At 42.3% G+C, this 19,910-nt stretch overlaps 1 protein-coding gene across 5 annotated transcripts in view; it reads right to left on the bottom strand.

Moving 5' to 3' along the window:
- The window catches only part of SLC4A1AP (solute carrier family 4 member 1 adaptor protein), a gene marked incomplete at its 5' end in the record, with an annotated part of 117,021 nt that overhangs the window by 69,620 nt on the left and 27,491 nt on the right, over positions 1-19,910 (bottom strand). For 4 of the 5 annotated variants that reach the window (XR_014315457.1, XR_014315458.1, XR_014315459.1 and 1 more), the window contains 4 exons: positions 13,510-13,653; positions 15,850-15,919; positions 17,332-17,399; positions 18,747-18,833. Coding sequence is in view for 1 of the 5 variants with exons in the window: in XM_082745076.1 (XP_082601202.1) it covers positions 13,604-13,653; positions 15,850-15,919; positions 17,332-17,399; positions 18,747-18,833 (275 nt within the window). Of the gene's footprint in view, positions 1-13,304; positions 13,654-15,849; positions 15,920-17,331; positions 17,400-18,746; positions 18,834-19,910 lie in introns of those variants that run through there. The other variant, XM_082745076.1, reaches the window with a different exon arrangement.

The following is a 19,910-nucleotide window of genomic DNA, read 5'->3' as shown; positions in this document are numbered from 1 at the left end:
AAAGGTTTCCTGCTTTGTAATTATTCTTGACATGGCAGAAACATTTTGGACTACAGGTTTCTAGTTACAGTTGTGTCAGTAACAAGGTGGGTAACCTTGGAACTCAGTTTCTTCATCTGTACCTGAAGGATCCTATTAAATGATCCCCAAAGCTTTTTCAACTTGGTAATTCTGTGGTTCCTCAGTTTATCCTAAATAGTGGGAGAAATGCTGTTTAATTGAATTGTCTGGTTAATGAAGTTTCCCATATAATAAAAAAGAGATTTGGGACACCTGGGTGGCTCAGTTGGTTGGGCGGCTGCCTTCGGCTCGGGTCATGATCCCAGCGTCCTGGGATCGAGTCCCACATCGGGCTCCTTGCTCCGCAGGGAGCCTGCTTCTCCCTCTGACTCTGCCTTCCACTCTGTCTGCCTGTGCTCGCTCTCACTCTCTCTCTTACAAATAAATAAATAAAATCTTTAAAAAAAAAAAAAAAGAGATTTACCATAAAAACATACTGCACATAGATTACTGCATTTCAAAGAACTGGAATATAATAAGGCATTAGTTAACTGAAATTCTCCAAGGTTAACTGGAAAATCCCCTTCTTATCAAGCTTATTGTTGAAAAACTTTCTGAAGTACCAGAGTCCAGTTTCCTGCCTTTCTAAGCACAGCAGATATGGCCATGCAGGGCGAGGGGAACTGATGAGTCCATGTCTGGGATGGCTCTACGACCTGACCTAATGGGGATGGCCGCCGAGCAGGCCAGGAGGTCCTCTCAGGCCACTCCCAGCCAAGGAGCTGCTCACGGTCTGGGACCCCTGGCTGAGGCCAGAAGACAGCTACACCAGCCTCTTTGCAAGACGCAGACCCCTGGCTTTAACATCCACGTTGGGAGGCTAACCTCACCCATAAACTGGGAATTAGCTGAAAACCCGACCCTGCGAATGTGTGTTGAGACTGAATGTCATGACATTACCCAGAGCTCCATCCCACCAAAAAGAGTAAGAGCTCTGCAGCCCGACACATCTTAGTTAGAACCTAGATTCTTCCACTTTTTAGCTGTGTGACTTTAGGCTAATACCCTAACCTTTCTGAGCCTTAGCTTCCTCATTGGTAAATTGGAGGTAACAATGCTCTCTCTCACAGGCTTGTTACTAGGACTGGTGAAACAGTGTCTGCTAAGTGGCTCCCAGGGTGTTTGGAGTTCAGGAAGTGCTACATAAATGGAAATCGTTATTCTATTAGGAAGTAGCATCTTTTATCATTTAAAATCCAGTCTGATCTCAAATCGTAAGAGACTCTTAATCTCATGAAACAAACTGAGGGTTGCTGGGGGGAGGGGGAGTGTGGAGAAGGTGGCTGAGTTATGGACATTGGGGAGGGTATGTGATATGGTGAGTGCTGTGAAGTGTGTAAGCCTGACGATTCATAAACTTGTACCCCTGAGGCAAAAAGTACATTATATGTTAATAAAAATAATTAATAATAAAATCCAGTCTGATTTTTTAGGTTTTTTTCCTAGTGTTAGAAAGTAAATACCAATCATCTTCTACTTTCCACAAAGAGAAACCAACTGTTTACAAAATTAGATGTTGTCTCCAGCTCCCCCATCCCTTTCATCCTGCCCTATTATCGTGAAATAGAGACACCAGCCTTACAATCTGAACCAACATCTCCATTTTGCAACTGCCATACTAATCATGGACTCAGTCAAGAATCATCAACAGATGGAAAAGTTGGTGAGGGCAGAGTATTCACAGGCTTAAAATATATCCCCTTAAATCATTTATTAATTATAAAGGGAGATTCAAAGAGTTGGACAAATAATCCTAAAATTTGTACGAACCAGAAAAGACCCTGAATAGCCAGGGGAATATTGAAAAAGAAAACCAAAGCTGGTGGCATCACAGGTCCAGACTTCAAGCTATATTACAAAGTCGCAGTCCTCAAGACAGTATAGTACTGGCACAAAAACAGACACACAGATCAATGGAACAGAACAGAGAACCCAAAAATGGACCCTCAACTCTATGATCAAATAATCTTCGCCAAAGCAGGAAATATCCAATGGAAAAAAGACAGTCTTTTCAACAAATGGTGTTTGGAAAATTGGACAGCCACATGCAGGAGAATGAAACCATTTCCTCATACCATACACAAAAATAAACTCAAAATGGATGAAACACCTAAATGTGAGACAGGAATCCATTAAAATCCTAGAAGAGAACATAGGCAGCAACCTCTGTGATCTCAGCTGCAGCAACTTCTTGCTAGAACCGTCTCCAAAGCCAAGGAAAACAAAGGCAAAAATGATCTATTGGGACTTCATCAAGATAAAAAGCTTTTGCACAGAAAAGGAAACAGTCAATAAAGCCAAAAGACAACCAAGAGAACGGGAGAAGATATTTGCAAATGTCATATCACATAAAGGGCTAGTATCCAAAATCTATAAAGAACTTATCAAACTCAACCCCCAAAGATCAAATAATCCAAACAAGAAATGGGCAGAAGACATGAACAGACATTTCTCCAAAGCACTGAGATGCCTGGGTGGCTCTGTCGGTGAAGTGTCTGCCTTTGGCCCAAGTCATGATCCCAGGGTCCTGGGATCCAGTCCTGCACCAGGCTCCTTGCTCAGCAGGCAGCCCGCTTCTCCTTCTGCCTCTGCCCCTCCCCGTGCTTGTGTGGACTCGCTCTCTCTCCCTCTCGTTCTCTCTCTGTCAAATAAATAAAATATTATAAAAAAAATACAAATGGCCAAGAGACACATGAAAAAATGTTCAATATCACTTGGCATCAGGGAAATACAAATCAAAACCACAATGAGATACCCCTTTACACCTGTCAGAATGGCCAAAATAAGAAGTCAGGAAATGCCAGATGTTGGCGAGGATGCAGAGAAAAGGGAACCCTCTTACACTGCTGGTGAGAATGCAAGCTGATGCAGCTATTCTATGTAAAAAAAATTTTTTTTGAGATTTTATTTATTCATTTGACAGACAGAGATCACAAGTAGGCAGAGAGGCAGGCAGAGAGAGAGGAAGGGAAGCAGGCTCCCTGCTGAGCAGAGAGCCCGATGCGGGGCTCGAACCCAGGACCCTGAGATCACAACCTGAGCCTTAGGTGGAGGCTTAACCCACTGAGCCATCCAGGTGCCCCTGTTTTTTAATTTAAACTCAATTAATTGACATATAGCATATGTGGCTTTACATAGGAAAAAATTATACAGGGAGAAAAACAGTAACTTTATGGTGGAGAAACCTGGCAGACACTTCCTTAGCCAAGTGTTTGAAGCTAATGTCACCACTACTAGAACAAGCAGACAGCCTGGGTTCCTGAGAGGATGCACTAAGAAGGATACAGCATCATTTCTGAGACTCCTGTCCACAAAAACCTAACCGGCATCTAATCATGAGCAGAATCAGACTAGATCAAACTGAGAAAACATTTTACAAAACGACTGGCTTATACTCTGGAAAAATATCAATGTCATGGAGGAGAAAGAAAGGCTGAAGAACTGTTCTGAATAAAAAACGAAAGGGATATAATAGTTAAAAGGAATGTATGATCCTGGGTTGGATCCTGGACTAAAGAAGTATCATTATAGGGCGCCTGGGTAGTTCAGTGGGTTAAGCCACTGCCTTGGGCTCAGGTCATGATCTCAGGGTCCTGGGATCGAGTCCCGCATTGGGTTCTCTGCTCAGCAGGGAGCCTGCTTCCCTCTCTCTCTCTCTGCCTGCCTCTCTGCCTACTTGTGATCTCTGTCAAATAAATAAATAAAATCTTAAAAAAAAAAAGAAGTATCATTATAAAGAACATTATTGGAACAACTGGATAAATTTAGTATGGATTGTATATTAAATAGTGGTATCATACTGATGTAAATTCCGATTTTGACTTTGTATAAAAGAATATCCTTGTTCTTGAGAAATTCACACAGAAGTATTTAAGGGCAGAGATGTATAATGTCTGCAATTCACTCTAAAATCATCCAAAACAAGAAAATCGGTATAAACATGGAAAAACACAAGCTAGAAGACAGAATATTAAAACAAATACGGCAAAATGCTCACATCTGGTGAACTTGAGTAAAGAGTATACAGGAGTTCTTTGTACTAGTGTTGTAGCTTTTTGGTCAGTTGAAATTATTTCAAAATAAAAAGTAAAAAAGAAGAAAAAGTCAGTCAGGGGTGCCAGGCACAGAGCCTTGTGTGGTGAAGTGAAAGAGCCCTGACTCTTTGAGATGAGGTTCAAACCCAGCCCTGTGAACTACAAGATACTTACCATCCCTAGACTCCGTCCCTTCACTGCAAAATGTACATAATAACATCTCTCTCTTAGGGTTGTCAAGAGGATTAAATGAGGTAGTCCATGAAAAATAGCCAACATATTTTTCTCATATTCTACAAGTATATGCTGTTAAGGGTCCAGAAGTGATCAATACAAACAGAATTCTTGCCCTCATGCTACCTAAACTATAGTCAAAATGGTGGTAAATAACTAAATGAACAGGCAGATGTAGAACTACAAACTACCAAAAATTCTGAGAGTAATGCAGTGTGGCAGGAGAGCTGGGGAACCCTACCACGTATACGGTGGTCAGGGAAAGCCTTACTGAGGAAACAACATTTAAGCCAAGACAAGGAACAAGGAGGGAGAGGTTGGCATTCTAGATGGTGGGAGCAGCAAGAGCAAAGGCCCTGAGGTGGGGACCAACTCAGTGCGTGCAAGGAATTGTGACATACCCTCCTCTGCTAGAGCATTTAGAATTCCTTGAATGCTCCTTGAAGGAAGGGGCAGCAGAGCACCTAGCAAAGACTGGATACTCTGTTAAGTGTTTGCTGAGTGAACAAGGAAATGGGTATCCCTTGGTTTTAGTATCTGCCATGGGAATATCTCCCCTCTCCCAGCCCTTAGCTGTACCACGTAGCAGAAAGGTTTCTTTTGAACTTGAAGCTTGGCCTCTTATCCCTGTGTGGGCAATCTGCCTAGATCACAGAACTGGAAGGGACCCCAAAAATCTCATGCTCCCACCTCTCATGTTGGAAGGAAGAAGCAGAAGCCCAGTCTCAGGACAGACTTACCAGAACTCATGGCCTGGGTTGGGGACCCATGTCTGGTGCCTTCCCCAGCCCTGCTGCCTGCCTTGTTTATTTGTTCAACAAGTTTGTTTCAGCCATGGCACAGTCTGTTCTGACTCTGGAACATTTATGAGATGAGCCAAAAAATCACAAAAAAATGGTCTGCTATTGGAGCTAAGGGGTGGGGCAGCCAGGGTGGGAGACAGGTTTCAGGCCAGTTCTGAGGCAGAGTTTTGGCGTGTCCTTTGCTGTCTTTTTCCGTTCAGCCCTTGGGAACCAAAGGGATTCTAGTGGGATTTCCTGCCTCAGTTTCTCCAGGACCATGATGTGGACAGACTAGAACATTCGACCATAAGATTTCCAATTCTCATCTCCACCCTCATTAGCTCCATTCCACAACCCAGCTTCAACCCACTAAGTTTGCGTCACAGCCCAAGGGTAGAGGGGGCACATACTGCAGCAATGTGGGACTCTTCTGGCCCCTCTGCCTGCAGCGCCCTCTTTCTCTCTGCTTATGAACTCTTGCTTATCCTTCAAAACCCAGCGGTTATGGTCACCATCTCTAAAACAGACTCCCCAGGTAGTCGGCCAGCCACTTTCCAAAATTTAAAGAGCTCAACTAGGATAAACAGGATAGTTAAAATGCTGATTACTTTGCTTTTGTTTACTCGGTGTGGTAATGCTGGTTATGACCTTGTGTTGATCAAAAACATTCACTTGCAGTTGCATAAATTATTCATGACCAAAAACTCAGAAGTAAATAATTAATAAATGCAGTTTTTTGGGTGACAACATAATTTATTGAAACCTTAATTAAGTCTAGGGTGGGAGAAGGGATGGGGTAAGGATGACAAAAGGATTTCTGTGCTAAAAACGTGACTCTAAGATCCCATGCAGCCCTTTGACACACCTGGCTGCCTCATTTCCCCAAAAGGCCTGGTACATAGTAGGTAGTCAGAAAGTATTCAGCAACTGTATGAATGTGTAAGGATGATGATCCTTCCTGGCCCTGGGGGTGACTCCTCTTCTGCCCTTTTACTCCAGGCAGCTCCCCAAGAAGCGGAGTCTGGCCAGCTATGGGAGGTGCTGTTCTCCTTCACTTCCAAGATTAGCTCAGACCTTAAAAATCACAGCCCGACGCCTGCTCCTTTCATGCCAAGGAAAACAGTAGATGTCAGAAGCCTCCTTAGGTATCTGGAAGAGAACAGCTCCTTCTGCTCCCTCCCTTCCTTGTATGAGGTCACTGAATCAGGATGACAAAGCAAACAGTGACATGTGTTGGGACTTGTTCCTGCCCTGATTCCAGGTTTCTCCAGCAACTCCTTCCTCCCAATGGCACACCTAGGTGTGGACAACTAACTGAACTGAACAAGGTCCTTGGAATCCATGAATGCTAATTAGGAGGAATCCTCTGCAGCAGTGAAGAGAAAGTCCTGGGGGTGCCTGGGTGCCTCAGTCAGTTAAGCGTCTGACTCTTGATTTCAGTTGGGGTCATGATCTAGGGGTTGTGGGACTGAGGGAACCCCAGTGGCTGGACTCCACATTCAGCAGGGACTCTGCTTAAGATTCTTGCCTTCTGTTCCTTCCTCACCTCGTGCACTCAGGCTCTCTCTCCCAAATAAATAAGTAAATATTAAAGAAAGAGAGAGAGAAAGACAAAAGTTCCTAGATAAACCTCAGTAAGACAGGGAATTGGGATATTAGCAGCACTGGATATTTGCACAGGGGTTTCCCAGGTGTCAGTGTGCTCTAATTTGTTCTCATTTGAGGGAAGTAGAGCAAGAATTCTTTTCTGACTGTGCAGATGAGAAAACCGAAGCTCATTTAGGGCCAGCAACTTAATCAGGGCTACATGGCTTGAGGGTCACAGAACCAGACTTGAAATGAATTTTGTGACTCTAGTTACATCTTCCCATCTCACAGCAATTCCTTGAACCTGAATCACTGGTACACCTGCTTCATGGTCTTTGGCTATTGAACACCACCATACTACTGTTTACTTAATACTTTTCTTTAAATAAACTCACTTTAAAAATTGACTTCATTCTAAGCAATAATACTTATGCATCTATATATATGTCTAAGTAATATATGTGCAACTACTAAAATTAAACATTTTCATCCTCCTTCCTTAAAGTAACTCTCATAACACCAGGGATGCCAGTGCACTCTTTGAGAAACTGTCTAGCTGTCCTATATCAAGTCCACATTACTAAGGATGGATCTTCACAGACTGGCAGCCAGTGGCTGCCTTTGTAGAAATGGCCAGCCAGTGGCAATGCTTGGGGGAAACCACTGCTGTTTTTAGGGCCTCAAAATCAAAAGTTCCTGAATCAGGGAGGGTAAGGGAGAGATCATGGAAGTCACCTCCCACAGGGCAGGGCCTTATACCACACACGCAGTCACAGTCCTAAAAATTAAAGGGGACACCATTCAGAGACATAGATGAATCAGATGTAGTCCCTGCTCTTAAAAACTCAAGAGCTGACAAACATCAGTAACGGAAAGCTACAAAGAATAAGCAAAATATGTGGGATCAGAGAAACTCTAGACTCGGTTCCACCACGAATGTGGCAAGACGACATCTCTTCTTGTTGCCTTTTAAGACGAAAAGGAGATTCAGATTTTTTTAATGGGCATGATATATCAAAATATCAAGTTGTGTATCTTAATGATATGCAATTTTTGTCAATTACACCTCAATAAAGATGGGGAGAAACAAGTGTGAAAAATTCTCTGTAAAAAACCATAAAGCTGTAATATAGTGTGTAAGTACTAGATAGGCAGTGCCCAAACTCCTCCACAGAATATTTGCATTACTACTAGAGAATTACTTTCTCAAGATAAAATGAAGCACCAGCAACAACAAGTTGGGAAGAGATTTAAGGAGCACCATTTGGGGGTTACCAGCATCCCTGACTAACTTGCTGCTCTCAGGTCTTGGGCCCAGGAAGACACTGGTGAGCCAAACCAGCTTGCTGCCTCTAACTCTTTCAGAATTTTTATTTTTTTTCTCTGATTTGTACTCTTCTGCTTTCAAACATTTTCTTCTTGCTTTCAGTCCAGCGCACAAATTGACTGCATAGTAATGGGTCTCTACTGTCCTCTTGTGGCCATTCTCTGACACCGCTGCATTGACTTTTGAAGGGGTGTGCGTGACAGCCTCAGGAAACCAGAGCCAACCCTCAAGATGAAGATTTTCCAGGGCCAGCAAAGGAATTAAAGCCCAAATTAAAGCCAGCTGCTGGAATCCAGAGCTTTCTGACGGGAAGAGGTAGTTCTGCCTGGTTTTGCCCCACGCAGGACAGGAATCCAGGCCCTCTCCATTAACCCTACACAAATGGTCAGTTCCTGGATTGTCCAGTTTGTCTGGAGCAAGATCATGCAAACGAAGGCAGCCCTGAGGTATTCCTTCTCTGCCCGGAAGTCCCAAGAGTAGAAAGGGCCAGGACCAGAACTTCCAACACCCACTCATTTAAAGCAACAATAAACAAGAGTCCTCATTTTGTGAACTGGTAAGTGATACAGGTTAAGGGTGGGGTACAAAATAAGATACATAATTCCTATCCTCAAGAACTCACAAAGTTTACAAATGTAACTAACTGAAGCATACATATAATTAACGGACATAGGGCAGAGGAGTAAGGGCCACCAGAGAGGTAAAACACAAAATGCTACAAGACTGGTGGGGAAGGAGAGATTCATGATGACCATGGGAATCAGGGTTTTCTGAAGGTAGTGAGACTCAAGCTGGACTTTGAAAAAAATGACAGACATGAGCAGATGTGAACAAGGAAGACCACAGTGATACTAAGAATAGCTACATTTGGGGGGAGCTGATTATGCATCAAGCACAGCTAAGGGTTTTGTAGGTATCTATTATTTAATCTCCATAATACTATGAGGCATTATTTTCTCTATTTGACAGACCAGGAAACCGAGGCTTAAGATCATGTACAGCAAAGCTTGATAGAAATTAGAGGAAGAAATAAAAGCAAAAAATGTGTTTGGGGAAAGAATCTATTATTAGTAGAGTACCGGGTACACCTGGTGAGGTGGCAAAAAGAAAGGACAAGGGCATATGGGGTATATGATGATCATAAATTACAGGAACCCTATAATCAAGAATTGGATTTTAAAGCCTCAAATGAACTTAGACCTCACCCTTCGGATACTGAAGAACCTTCCAGATTTCAGAGCACAGAATCCTGCTCAGGGATAATTCAGATGTGTGGAGGAGAGCACGATGAGGCAGAGACAAGAGGAAGGGAGCTCTGTAAAGAGTCATGCGGTGAGGGGAGCTTGGGTCAGGGCAGTGGGCAAGCAAAGAGATGAATCCTAAAACTTTACACACGGAAATTGTTAAAACTGACTTGGGGGATGAAGAGAATGGAGCTACCTTTGGTGGGAACCACTGTTCCCTCGCATGCTGGGGGAAGGGAAACTTCCGGTCTCGCACAGGATGGAAGCCTCAATCCCACCCTGGATTATGGATGTGCCAAACCTCTAAGGCTAAACAAAGCAGGGCAAAGACTACTCTGAGGCGAGAGAAGAAATCTGGAAAATTGTTCTCAATGCCCACATCAAGTGAGGAATCTCAGGATCAAAGAGCAGCCTGTCACAGAAGAGACCACGGGAGTTTAATGCTGTGACCCACTTCCCAAAGGTCAGGGAGAGTTTTATGTCATTTCCCAGGAGTCTGTCCAACCTGGTTGGGTCCAAACAGGGCTGGACCAACCCTGTATGGGAACACAGTCTCCCCGCCAGGGGCTTGGATTCCTGCTTTTGACTACCTCAGGGCTGGGCTGGCAAGCTTCCCTCTGGTCCCCACTTTCAGGAAGCCAGCCACAGCTGCTGGCTACTTGTCACACCCTATCCGGAAGGTGGCAGCTTTTCAGTGGTAAAGCAACAGATGCCCAGGCGGTGGCTAATAGCCTCAAAGTTTGTTGGGAATTGTGTCATATTTCCCAAAAGAGCTAACTCCATCCAGTTCCAATGAAGTGGTAACTGGTAAAGGCTCGGGTTACAAGGAGACAATGAGGCTTCGTAATTCCTATCCTAGACTGCAGCAATTTCAGGGAAGATGCTTAAGGCAGGCACTCAACATTTAAATGTACCAGACACTATGCAAACTCCTTAGAAATTTCCTAAAGCAGACAAAGAGACTTGTAATGTTAAATATTTATCCTTGACTTTCTCTCTCTAGAACACTGCTCACTGTGACACCTACTTTTTACTTTTTTTCTCCAATAAATGAGTACCCATACCAAAAAGTGCCCCTCAAACCAAAGAAAGGGCAATCAGCTATCTAAGACTGGGGTGGCCTGCAAACTTCCTGCTTGCCTCCTGGTCTTTAACCCCTCACCCACTGTGCCCGGACTCCTAGGCTCACATGGTGGAAGACAGCAACTGCTCACCAGCCTTCTCTCCTTTGATCCAGACTCCTGTATCCACCTGCTTTCCTTACACCTTTATTTAGATGTCTCAGTGGGACATCAAGCTCTACTTGTCCAAAACTGAACTTTTATTCTCCTCTGAGAACTTTTCTTCTCTACCCCCTCCTCCCACCAACCCATCACTTAGTCTCAGCCATTCCACTTTTCAAGATACTGCTAAAACCCATGTACCTTTGCATCTCGATCTCTACTTAGTACAAGCCGCCACAATCTCTCACCCGGACTTCTGTAGCAGACTTCTAACCTGGCTTCCTGCATCCTCTTGTCCTCGTCCCTCCTTCCTCCACCCTGTAACTTCCAGGATTTTTAAAAACCCAAATCTGATCCTTCACCATCACTAACACCCAAATGGCTTTCCCCTGCTCTTTACATATAAAGGCAGAGGTGATACAGAACTCCTGGGGAGACCAAGACCGCTGACCAGGGATACCCTGCTTTTAGTTAACTGACTGTGTTCTTGCTATAACAGTATTTTTTATAATGACTAAAAACCTTACTTTTCTGTGAAAAGAAAACTGGATTACCTTGATTTCTGGTAACATAAAACTGCAACCTCCCTGTCTAGGAGGAGATAATTAGCCTTTTGAATAGAAACTTTTCAAACATCCATTAACTGAGGCACACATTACTTTGTAAAGTTCTTGTAAACACCTTGAGCCAGATGGAACCCTGAAGATGAATTAGCTTAGAGCAGGGGTTGGCCAATGATACCCTGCAGGCCAAATCAAGCCTGCCACCTGTTTTTAGGAATATTTACTGGAACACAGCCCCACTCATCCATTTGTGTACTGCCTATGCCATTTGCCCCCCCAGTGGCACAGTAGGGTCGCTGTGATAGGGACTGCAGGGTTGCAAAGCCTGGCGTCCCTGGCCAGTAACGGAGAAGGTTTGCTGACCACGCTGTACAGGTTGGGCTGCACATTAAAATCACCTTGAATGGGGGCACCTGGGTGGCTCAGTGGGTTAAAGCCTCTGCCTTCAGTTCGGGTCATGATCCCAGGGTCCTGGGATCGAGCCCCGAGTCGGGCTCTCTGCTCAGCAGAGCCTGCTTCCCTCTCTCTTTCTCTGCCTGCTTCTCTGCCTACTTGTGATCTCTCTCTCTCTGTGTCAAATAAATAAAATCTTAAAAAAAAAAATCTCACCTGGAATACCTCTTAAAAGGGATCACATCAGAGCCATAGTTGAGAACCACTGATTTCATCCCATCTCCTGCCTCACGAATGAGGGGCAGCCCCACAGGTCAGGATCTGTCTCCTGTTTGTAGTGAGGGACAACTACTAATGCCCTCAAAGCCCTATTATAGCACACCCCTCTACACTATCTCATTCGATCCTTAGAACAAATCTGAGGTTCAAAGAGCAGGAAGCATTACTGTCCCTTCTTCACACAAGACAGAACTGAGGCTCAGGGGATTTAAGTCATGTCCCCAAAGTCTCCTATTTGGTAAAGGGAGCTAAGACTCCGGCACACGTCTTTTCAATCAAGGCCACCAACCACTGATGTTAATTGTACAAGTGACATCTATTTTATTTTGTCAAGTAGAGTCCTATTTGCTTTCGGGGGAGGGGTGTGTCTCCAGAACACTTAGAAATCTGCCTTCCTAAATTAGGATTCCTAAGGAATGCCGCGAGGGGAGATGGAGAGGATGCATGCAGGGATGTATCTATCGAGCCCACTTCTGTGCCCACATTTAAACCACAGTAGATATATTTTTACCTGTTCAACCTCAGGATCCCACATATGATTTTGTTTGAATAAAGAGTTTCACCTTTGAAGGCCACTGACATGGCTTGGACCTTTGCTTACTGTTTCAATCCAAGATGGCATGGTCACTCTGCCCCCAGATTCCTGTCACTTCTTACATCAAGTTCTTCCCCGCTGATCTAAATGAAGCTCAAAATAGTAGTTTCTCATAATGCCAATATTGGTATTGTTTTTTGAGAAATGAAAGGCATCGCTTTCAGCAGACCAGACTTCCCACATCTGGCTGGGTAATTGGAGTTACTCATTACTGTTCCCTGCCTACTTCATGCATGCTATATAATGAAGGAAAAAAAAAAAAAAATATATATATATATATATATATACACCGTATGTAAAAAAAGGAAAACATCACCCTCATCCACTCTCTTGCTAGGCTACAGCATTTCTCCTGCCTGCTCACTGGGTCTGCCTCCAGCCTAATCCACAAACTCACCACCTTGCTTCTACTCTTAGGCCTTCATTCCCTGCGGAGTGAGGCGTTCATTAATGTTTGCGGAGGAAGAGGGTGCACTGTGGGATATAAGACAACTTCTCGCATTTCTTTGTGTTTACAGGGAGGAAAACCTTTTAGTCTCCTCTCCACAGAAGTGAGAAGCCCCACACTGGGCAAAACACTTCCAGCTTTTCATTCTATGACCCTATTTGCACCTTTCCACAGGAGAAGGAGTGACTAATCTGACTGGTCAGAGTCCAGGACATTGAAAGGACTGAGCTTTTATCAGGACTGATGCCTGAGTGCACAAGGTATACTATGATCCTGACCTGTGTCCTGAGAAATCAGGGTCTGTTCTCAAACCTGGCACAAGGTTATAGTAAGAGGGAGTAGGAAGCCCCATTCTGTATCTACTTTTAGTTCCAGGAATGACAGGGGACACCCAGAGCCACACTGTGGCGTGACCTCATATTTCACCACTTATTTGAGAAGGCCATATCAGTGAAGTCTAGAGTCTAACTGCCAGAAGCACCCCATTCCTCAGGAGAAGCACAGTTCCTAAAACTTAATGAAAGACATCGTGGCCTTAAGCAAACATGACATATCTTCACTTTCTCTTTTAATAGGGTTATGTCTCTCACTTTACCCATTCTCAAACTGTGTTGTTTCTTTTTACATACAAACACAAACACTTTAAAAAATAAATGCCAAATTCAAGAGAATCAGATGAGTAGATAAATTTAGGGAGCCATGAAAGAAAAGGCCAGTCACCAGATTTTACAAAAGGTCACCTGAACTCCTTCTCTGGACATTCAACTTGATATAGGACCCTACATATCCCATGTCACATGGTCCACAAGGTCTTCTTTTAGGATTCTGAAGCAGTCAATAGCCGTACTTGTCATTCAGATGGGTCCTGCCATCTCCACTTTGCCCTAGATCAGAGTATAAAGAAAGAAACACATTCAATTTCCTAAATTCGGGAGGGAAAAGATACCCAGATATCAGCGGGCTAAAAAGTAAAACAGACAAAAGAGGTTTTTTCTATTCTACAACTCCGCCTTTTTGCATACGGTTTCAAAATACGGTCCTCTTTTCATTTCTACCCTTATTTATTAGCCAATAAAAAGCAAACATTTCTAGTAACAAAATTTCTAAAATTTCTATTAACTACGAATATATTAGAAACCTGATCCATAGAAAAAGCAACTTGTGATGAGCACATGGGAAACAAGCATCTCATATATTGCCTTAAGAGTGTTAAGTATGAACATAAGCTGTATCCTCTCGACAGAATGCAATTTACAATGTCTTAAAAATGTTTACAGCCTTTGATCCAGCATGTTAACTTTCATGATTTTTTTCTACATATGCACCTCTATACTTGTAAAAGTATTATGTTAGAAGTTGCTCATTGCAGAATTTTTTTTAAATTCAATTAATTAACATACAGTGTATTATTAGTTTCAGAGGTAGAGGTCAGTGATTCATCAGTCTTATATAATACCCAGCGCTTGTTACATCATGTGCCCTCCTTAATGTCTATCACCCAGTTACCCCAGCCCCCAAACCCCTCTCCTCCATGCAGAGTTGTCTGTGATGGCAAAACTGGAAATACAGCAAATATTCATTGAAGGAACTGGAAATACAGCAAATATTCGTTGAAGGAATAAATAAGTAAAGGTATTATCTGTACCATAAAAAAGAACTATGCTACAAGGAAGGACAGGAGTAGGGAGGGAAGGAAGGAAGGAATCTATAAATAGCTATGGGAGGATCTCCATATAGTGTTAAGTGCGGAACAGCAAGATATAGAATATGCTTCTAGGGGCACCTGGGTGGCCAGAAGGTTGAGCCTCTGCTTTCAGCTCAGGTCATGATCTCAGGGTCCTGCGATCGAGCCCCACATCGGGCTCTCTGCTCAGCAGGGAGCCTGCTTCTCCCTTTCTCTGCCTACTTGTGATTTCTGCCAAATAAATAAATATAATCTTTAAAAAAAAAAAAGAATATGCTTCTATTTGTGTAAAAACAATGGTGAAATATTATGTATTTAATTGCTCATACAAGCATTTTATGTGACATATATAAGAAGTCACAAGAAGGTGATATTTGGCTTGCTTTAGAGGAAAACACCAAGTAGCTAAAGCAGAGCCAGTAGTAGTTGTTTTAAAACCTTTAAAGAAAATGCAAAAGACATGCGGAAGTTAAAAAAAAAAAAAGTAATGAATCTCCATATACTCATCACCCAGCTACAACAACAACATGTGACATTACCCCCTCCATGCTCCCTCATCCTCTACTTCTACAGGATTATCTTAAGGCACATCCCAGATATTCCGCCTGTAAACACTTCTGTACACAGTCCTAGAAGATAAGGACTTTTTCTAAAAAACATAACATCATCCACATTTTAAAATAATTAATAATTTCCTAGTATCATCACACATCTGGCTAGTATTCAAAATTATCTGACTGGTGTATAATTTTTTTAATAGTTGTTTGTTCAAATAAGGATTAAAGCAGAACCTACAAATTGTATTTGATTGATATGTCTCTTTAGATCTTTTACTCTGTTTCCCTAGAAGGGAGAACATTCTCACTACATGCTTTTTTTTTAAAGATTTTTTTCAAAGATTTTTTTTTTTTCAAAGATTACTTATTTATTTGAGAGAGAGACAGAGAGCGAGAGACCATGAGCAGGGGAAGCAGTAGGGGGAGAGGGAGAAGCAGACTCCCTGCTGAGCAGGGAACCAGACAGGGGGCTTGATCCCAGGACCTTGAGATCATGACTTGAGCAAAGGTTAGCTCAAGCCACCTAGGCGCCCCTATTTATTTTAGAGAAAGAAAGAGAGCATGCTGAGTGAATCGGTGGGAGGGGCAGAAGGAGAGAGAATCCCAAACAGACTTTGCACTGAGTGAGGAGCCCAACACGGGGCTCGATTTCATGACCCTAAGATCACAACCTGAGCCGAAATCAAGGGTTGAACACTTAACTGACTACACTACCCGGTGCCCTATCCCACTACATACTCTTACAACACCTTTATTTTGAACCTTAAACATACATTACCTATTCAGAAATATAAATAAATAAGTCTCAGACGAGAAGAAAAGTAATAAAAACAATCTACCTTCAGGTGGGACCCACACACAGTAGTCTGGGTCATCTTCTGGATATTTGGAGGAAAGTGTTGCTGGAAGCTACAAAGAAAAGATAGGTTATTTTATTCAAAAGAATTTTAACTCTAAGAATTATTGTCCCTATACCTGTCAGCAAATAAAAACTAAGGGAAAAGCTTCCATTAATTACCTTGACATAAGTAACCCAAAAAATGGTGGAACACACTCTCTCTGAACCTTGACTTTTTCTCATAAAGCCTCAACAAGCTGATTTTTAGTCCGTGAGAGTGAAGTGATGTTTTCTAAAAGGGACTGTTAACAGAGGTATGAGTTCTAATGGTATAACCCACATAGAGGGAAATTTGGCATTTGTCTTTTGATCTAGGTGCAGAAAAGAGTTAACAGGGCAAGCCTGACTATCCTTTGAAAGGCCTGTTTTAAGGCTGGCCCCTCGCCTGGTATCTGGGGACCTGGATTTCAGGAAGGTTCCTACTACCCTGATAAAAGTGGTTCACTGTGCCTAAATTGTCTATAAAAACAATATGGTTTGTGCTAAACATCTATTTTTCTTCTGGGAGAACAGAATTTGGGGGCATGACATGCAGGAGGTGCCTAGGTGATCAGTCCCCAATAAAAATCCTGGGCACTGAGTGTCTAATGAGCCTCCCTGGTTAGCAACATTTCACAAGATGTCACAACTCATTGCTAGGGCAATTAAACACGTCTTGTGTGACTCCAGTGGAAAAGGACTCTTGGAAGATTATGCCTGATTTCCTCAGACTTTGCCCCTTGTGCCTTTTTCCCTTTGCTGACTGTACTTGGTATCCTTTACTCTAGTACATCGTAGCTATGAGTACTACCACAGGCTGAGTCCTGTGAGGACTCCTGTGAATGACCTAGCCTGAGTGTCCTGGGGACCTCCTGACACAATCTAGCAATCCCACTTTGGGGAACTTACTATAGCCACATAAAATTATGCATACACAAGATTATTCATTATGGCACTGTTATAGTAAAAAATTAGAAACAACCCAAGTGTCCACCTGTAGGGAACTGGCTAAGTTGAGTACATCCATACAGTAGGAAGCTCTTGGTAAACTGATACACAGTGATTTCCACAATAGGTTAAAAATAATAAATCCTGATGTAGAATGTAGAATATTACATTCTATCTTCTATGTAATAAAAATAGTCAAATAAAAATATACTATTCAAATGTCTTTGTATGGCATAAAAGGATATGAACAAAGATTCACAAATTAATCAAAGAGGTATATGCAGAGTTATAGGGAACAGTGTGGATGGAGACAAGAATAGAGAATTGAAAACATAAAAATTCAGAAATAAAAGAGAGCCCAGACTTCTAAAAGAGTGAGTATTGGGCAATTAGGAACTCTGCTAAGACAATCCCTAAAAATTCACTCTTCTAATCCCATGACAAAGGGATTCATTTTTACTTCTAGAGAGGTGAAGATTACGGCTAAAGTACTTACTTTGCCTGGACCAGGAGCTTTCTTTTTTTTCAATTCATCTCTGTTTTTCTGATGTTCATTCTTTGATGCTAATTTGAGAAAAAGAAAAGCAAGAGGCAACAGCTATTTCAGAATAAGTAAAACAGAAAAAAATTCCCCCTAAGAGATCATTATAAAAATGGAAAAAAGCACGTAACCATCAAATTCTCAAAAATTCCTTCTATTATAGGGACGCCTGGGTGGCTCAGTGGGTTAAGCCTCTGCCTTCTGCCCAGGTCAGGATCTCAGGGTCCTGGGATCGAGGCCCACCTTGGGCTCTCTGCTCAGCAGGGAGCCTGCTTCTCCTTCTCTCTCTGCCTGCCTCTCTACTTGTGATTTCTCTCTCTGTCAAATAAATAAATAACAAAATCTTAAAAAAAAAAAAATTCCTTCTACTATAAAGACTATCTTAAGAGAATTTCCTCTCTGCTAATAACTCTAGTTTTCAATCCTAAGGCTGTTCTACAAGCTTGAATATAATCACACCATTTGAAAAGGGAAAGAAAAATGGGGTTGATTTTACCATTCTACAGTTCAACTGTTATAGTTAGAACAGTAGAGAAACAATCCTTTTTTTTTTTCCTGAAGGTTATTTATTGGGGCACCTAGGTGGTTTAGTCAGTTAAGTGTCTGCCTTTGGCCCAAAGTCCTGGGATCAAGCCCTGTGTCCCATTCTCTGCTCAGCAGAGCCTGCTTCTCACCCTCTCTCTGCCTACTTGTGCTCTCTCTCTGCCAAAGAAATAAATACTTATTTCTCTCTCTGCCTACTTGTGCTCTCTCTCTGCCAAAGAAATAAATATTTAAATAAATAAATAAATAAATAAATAAATAAAGGTTATTTATTTGAGAGAGCACACAAGTGAAGGGAGGGACAGAGAGAGATAATCTCCAATGGACTCTGTGCTGAGCGCAGAGCCCAATGGAGGGCTCAAACCCACAACCCATGGGATCATGACCTGAGCTGAAACCAAGAGTCAGACATTCAACCAACTAAGCCACCAAGGTGCCCCCAAACGAGGCCTTTGAAAGGCCAATCTTTCAACCAATTTACCTTAATAGTTTTGGAATTGCTCCCATGATAGGCAGATTCATCTCTGGGAAATGAAAAGCTGTGGAGGGCTTTGCACGGGCAGAGGGAAGCGCGAAAGCACTAGGAATTTTGCAGATCAGGAGACGAAACCCCAGGAGGCAGAAAAGGAATTAAGAAAGGCAAATGGGATGGCACCAAACATAACCTCTCATGTATTCCAGTTCTGTTCAGGGTCCTGGCAGAGCACCTACCCAGTGTCTGAAAGGCCGTTCTCTGTGCTGCCTCAGCTCAGCCGCCAACCCCTCCTCTCTGACACCAGCTGCTTGCTTGTATGCAGAGCAGCAATGGAGCTGGCTGCACTACTTGCCTGAGGGTTCCTCACATGATGCAGCTGTTTCTCTAATCTCTTGATAATCGTTATTCTGTTCCTCTTGGCTGAGTTGAGACATGTTTTCTATAAAATGCAGAACCAGAGCATATTGTTATTATTTAATTCATAATGGGGAACCAAGAAAACAAAAACAAAAGCAAGAAAAGCTACATAAATACATAATCATCCAGCTTTACTATCATTAGCTTCAATAACCTTAATTAGATTATCCAAAAAATGCGCCTCCATATGTTTAACAGAGAAATCTATTTTCCACTTTAAAAACTGGCCAACTCGGAGTTAAAACTTTTCAGCACAACTTACCAAAAGCCTTAAAAATGTACATATTCCTTGGCCTAGAAATTCTATTTCCAGGAACATATTCAAAGAACACAATCAGAGATGAGTACCAAGATTTATTATATATACAATATGTTTAGGATAGCAAAAATAATAAATTATGTTCAGGTCTAACAATAGGGGGTGATTAAATAAATCACGGCACCAGCATGTGATGGACCACTGTGCTCCTCATTTGACTCCACATTTTAAAAGAGTATTTTAAGACATAGAAAAAAATAGGTTATAAAATAGCATATACAATACAATCCTAACAGAGGCCTAGAGTAATCCCTAAATCAACTGCAGATTTACTCAGTAATGTGTCTTTACCAAATTTTAAAATCTGCTATTTTTATACACATATTTCTTGTGGTCCCTGAACAAAATAAATACAATCCTTATTGCTCGGCCTCCTACTAATCTGTTTATACGCCACCCTCACAAGTATGGATCAAAGATTGGACTCACAAAAAAAGTATGTGTAAGTACCTTGTTTGAAAAGGCTAAGCATTTGCCAGTAACTAAACAAAGGAGCATGCAAAAACAAAAGAGCTCTTCACAGATGAAAAAACAGAAACTTTTCTTTCTCAAACAACTAAGAATGATTCAAGAAAAGGCCTCCATACCAGGCCTGGCCTTTATGATGATAAGCCAGGTTTGTTTTGGAAGCAACATGCATGCATGCATGCATTCCCATGCATATTTCATGTCGGTTTTTGTTCTGTTTTTCCTCATGCGCCCTATTTTCTGTGAAGTCTTAACAATGCCAGACGGGTTGGCCACCCTGCAGGAAAGTAACTCCTGCAGTTGACAAGGGAC

This window comes from Mustela nivalis, assembly GCF_964662115.1.
Source record: "Mustela nivalis genome assembly, chromosome: 8".
In the NCBI taxonomy this organism is placed as follows: domain Eukaryota; kingdom Metazoa; phylum Chordata; class Mammalia; order Carnivora; family Mustelidae; genus Mustela; species Mustela nivalis.
The sequence above is the reverse complement of the archived record's forward strand: the minus strand, read 5'-3'. Positions and strand labels throughout refer to the sequence as shown.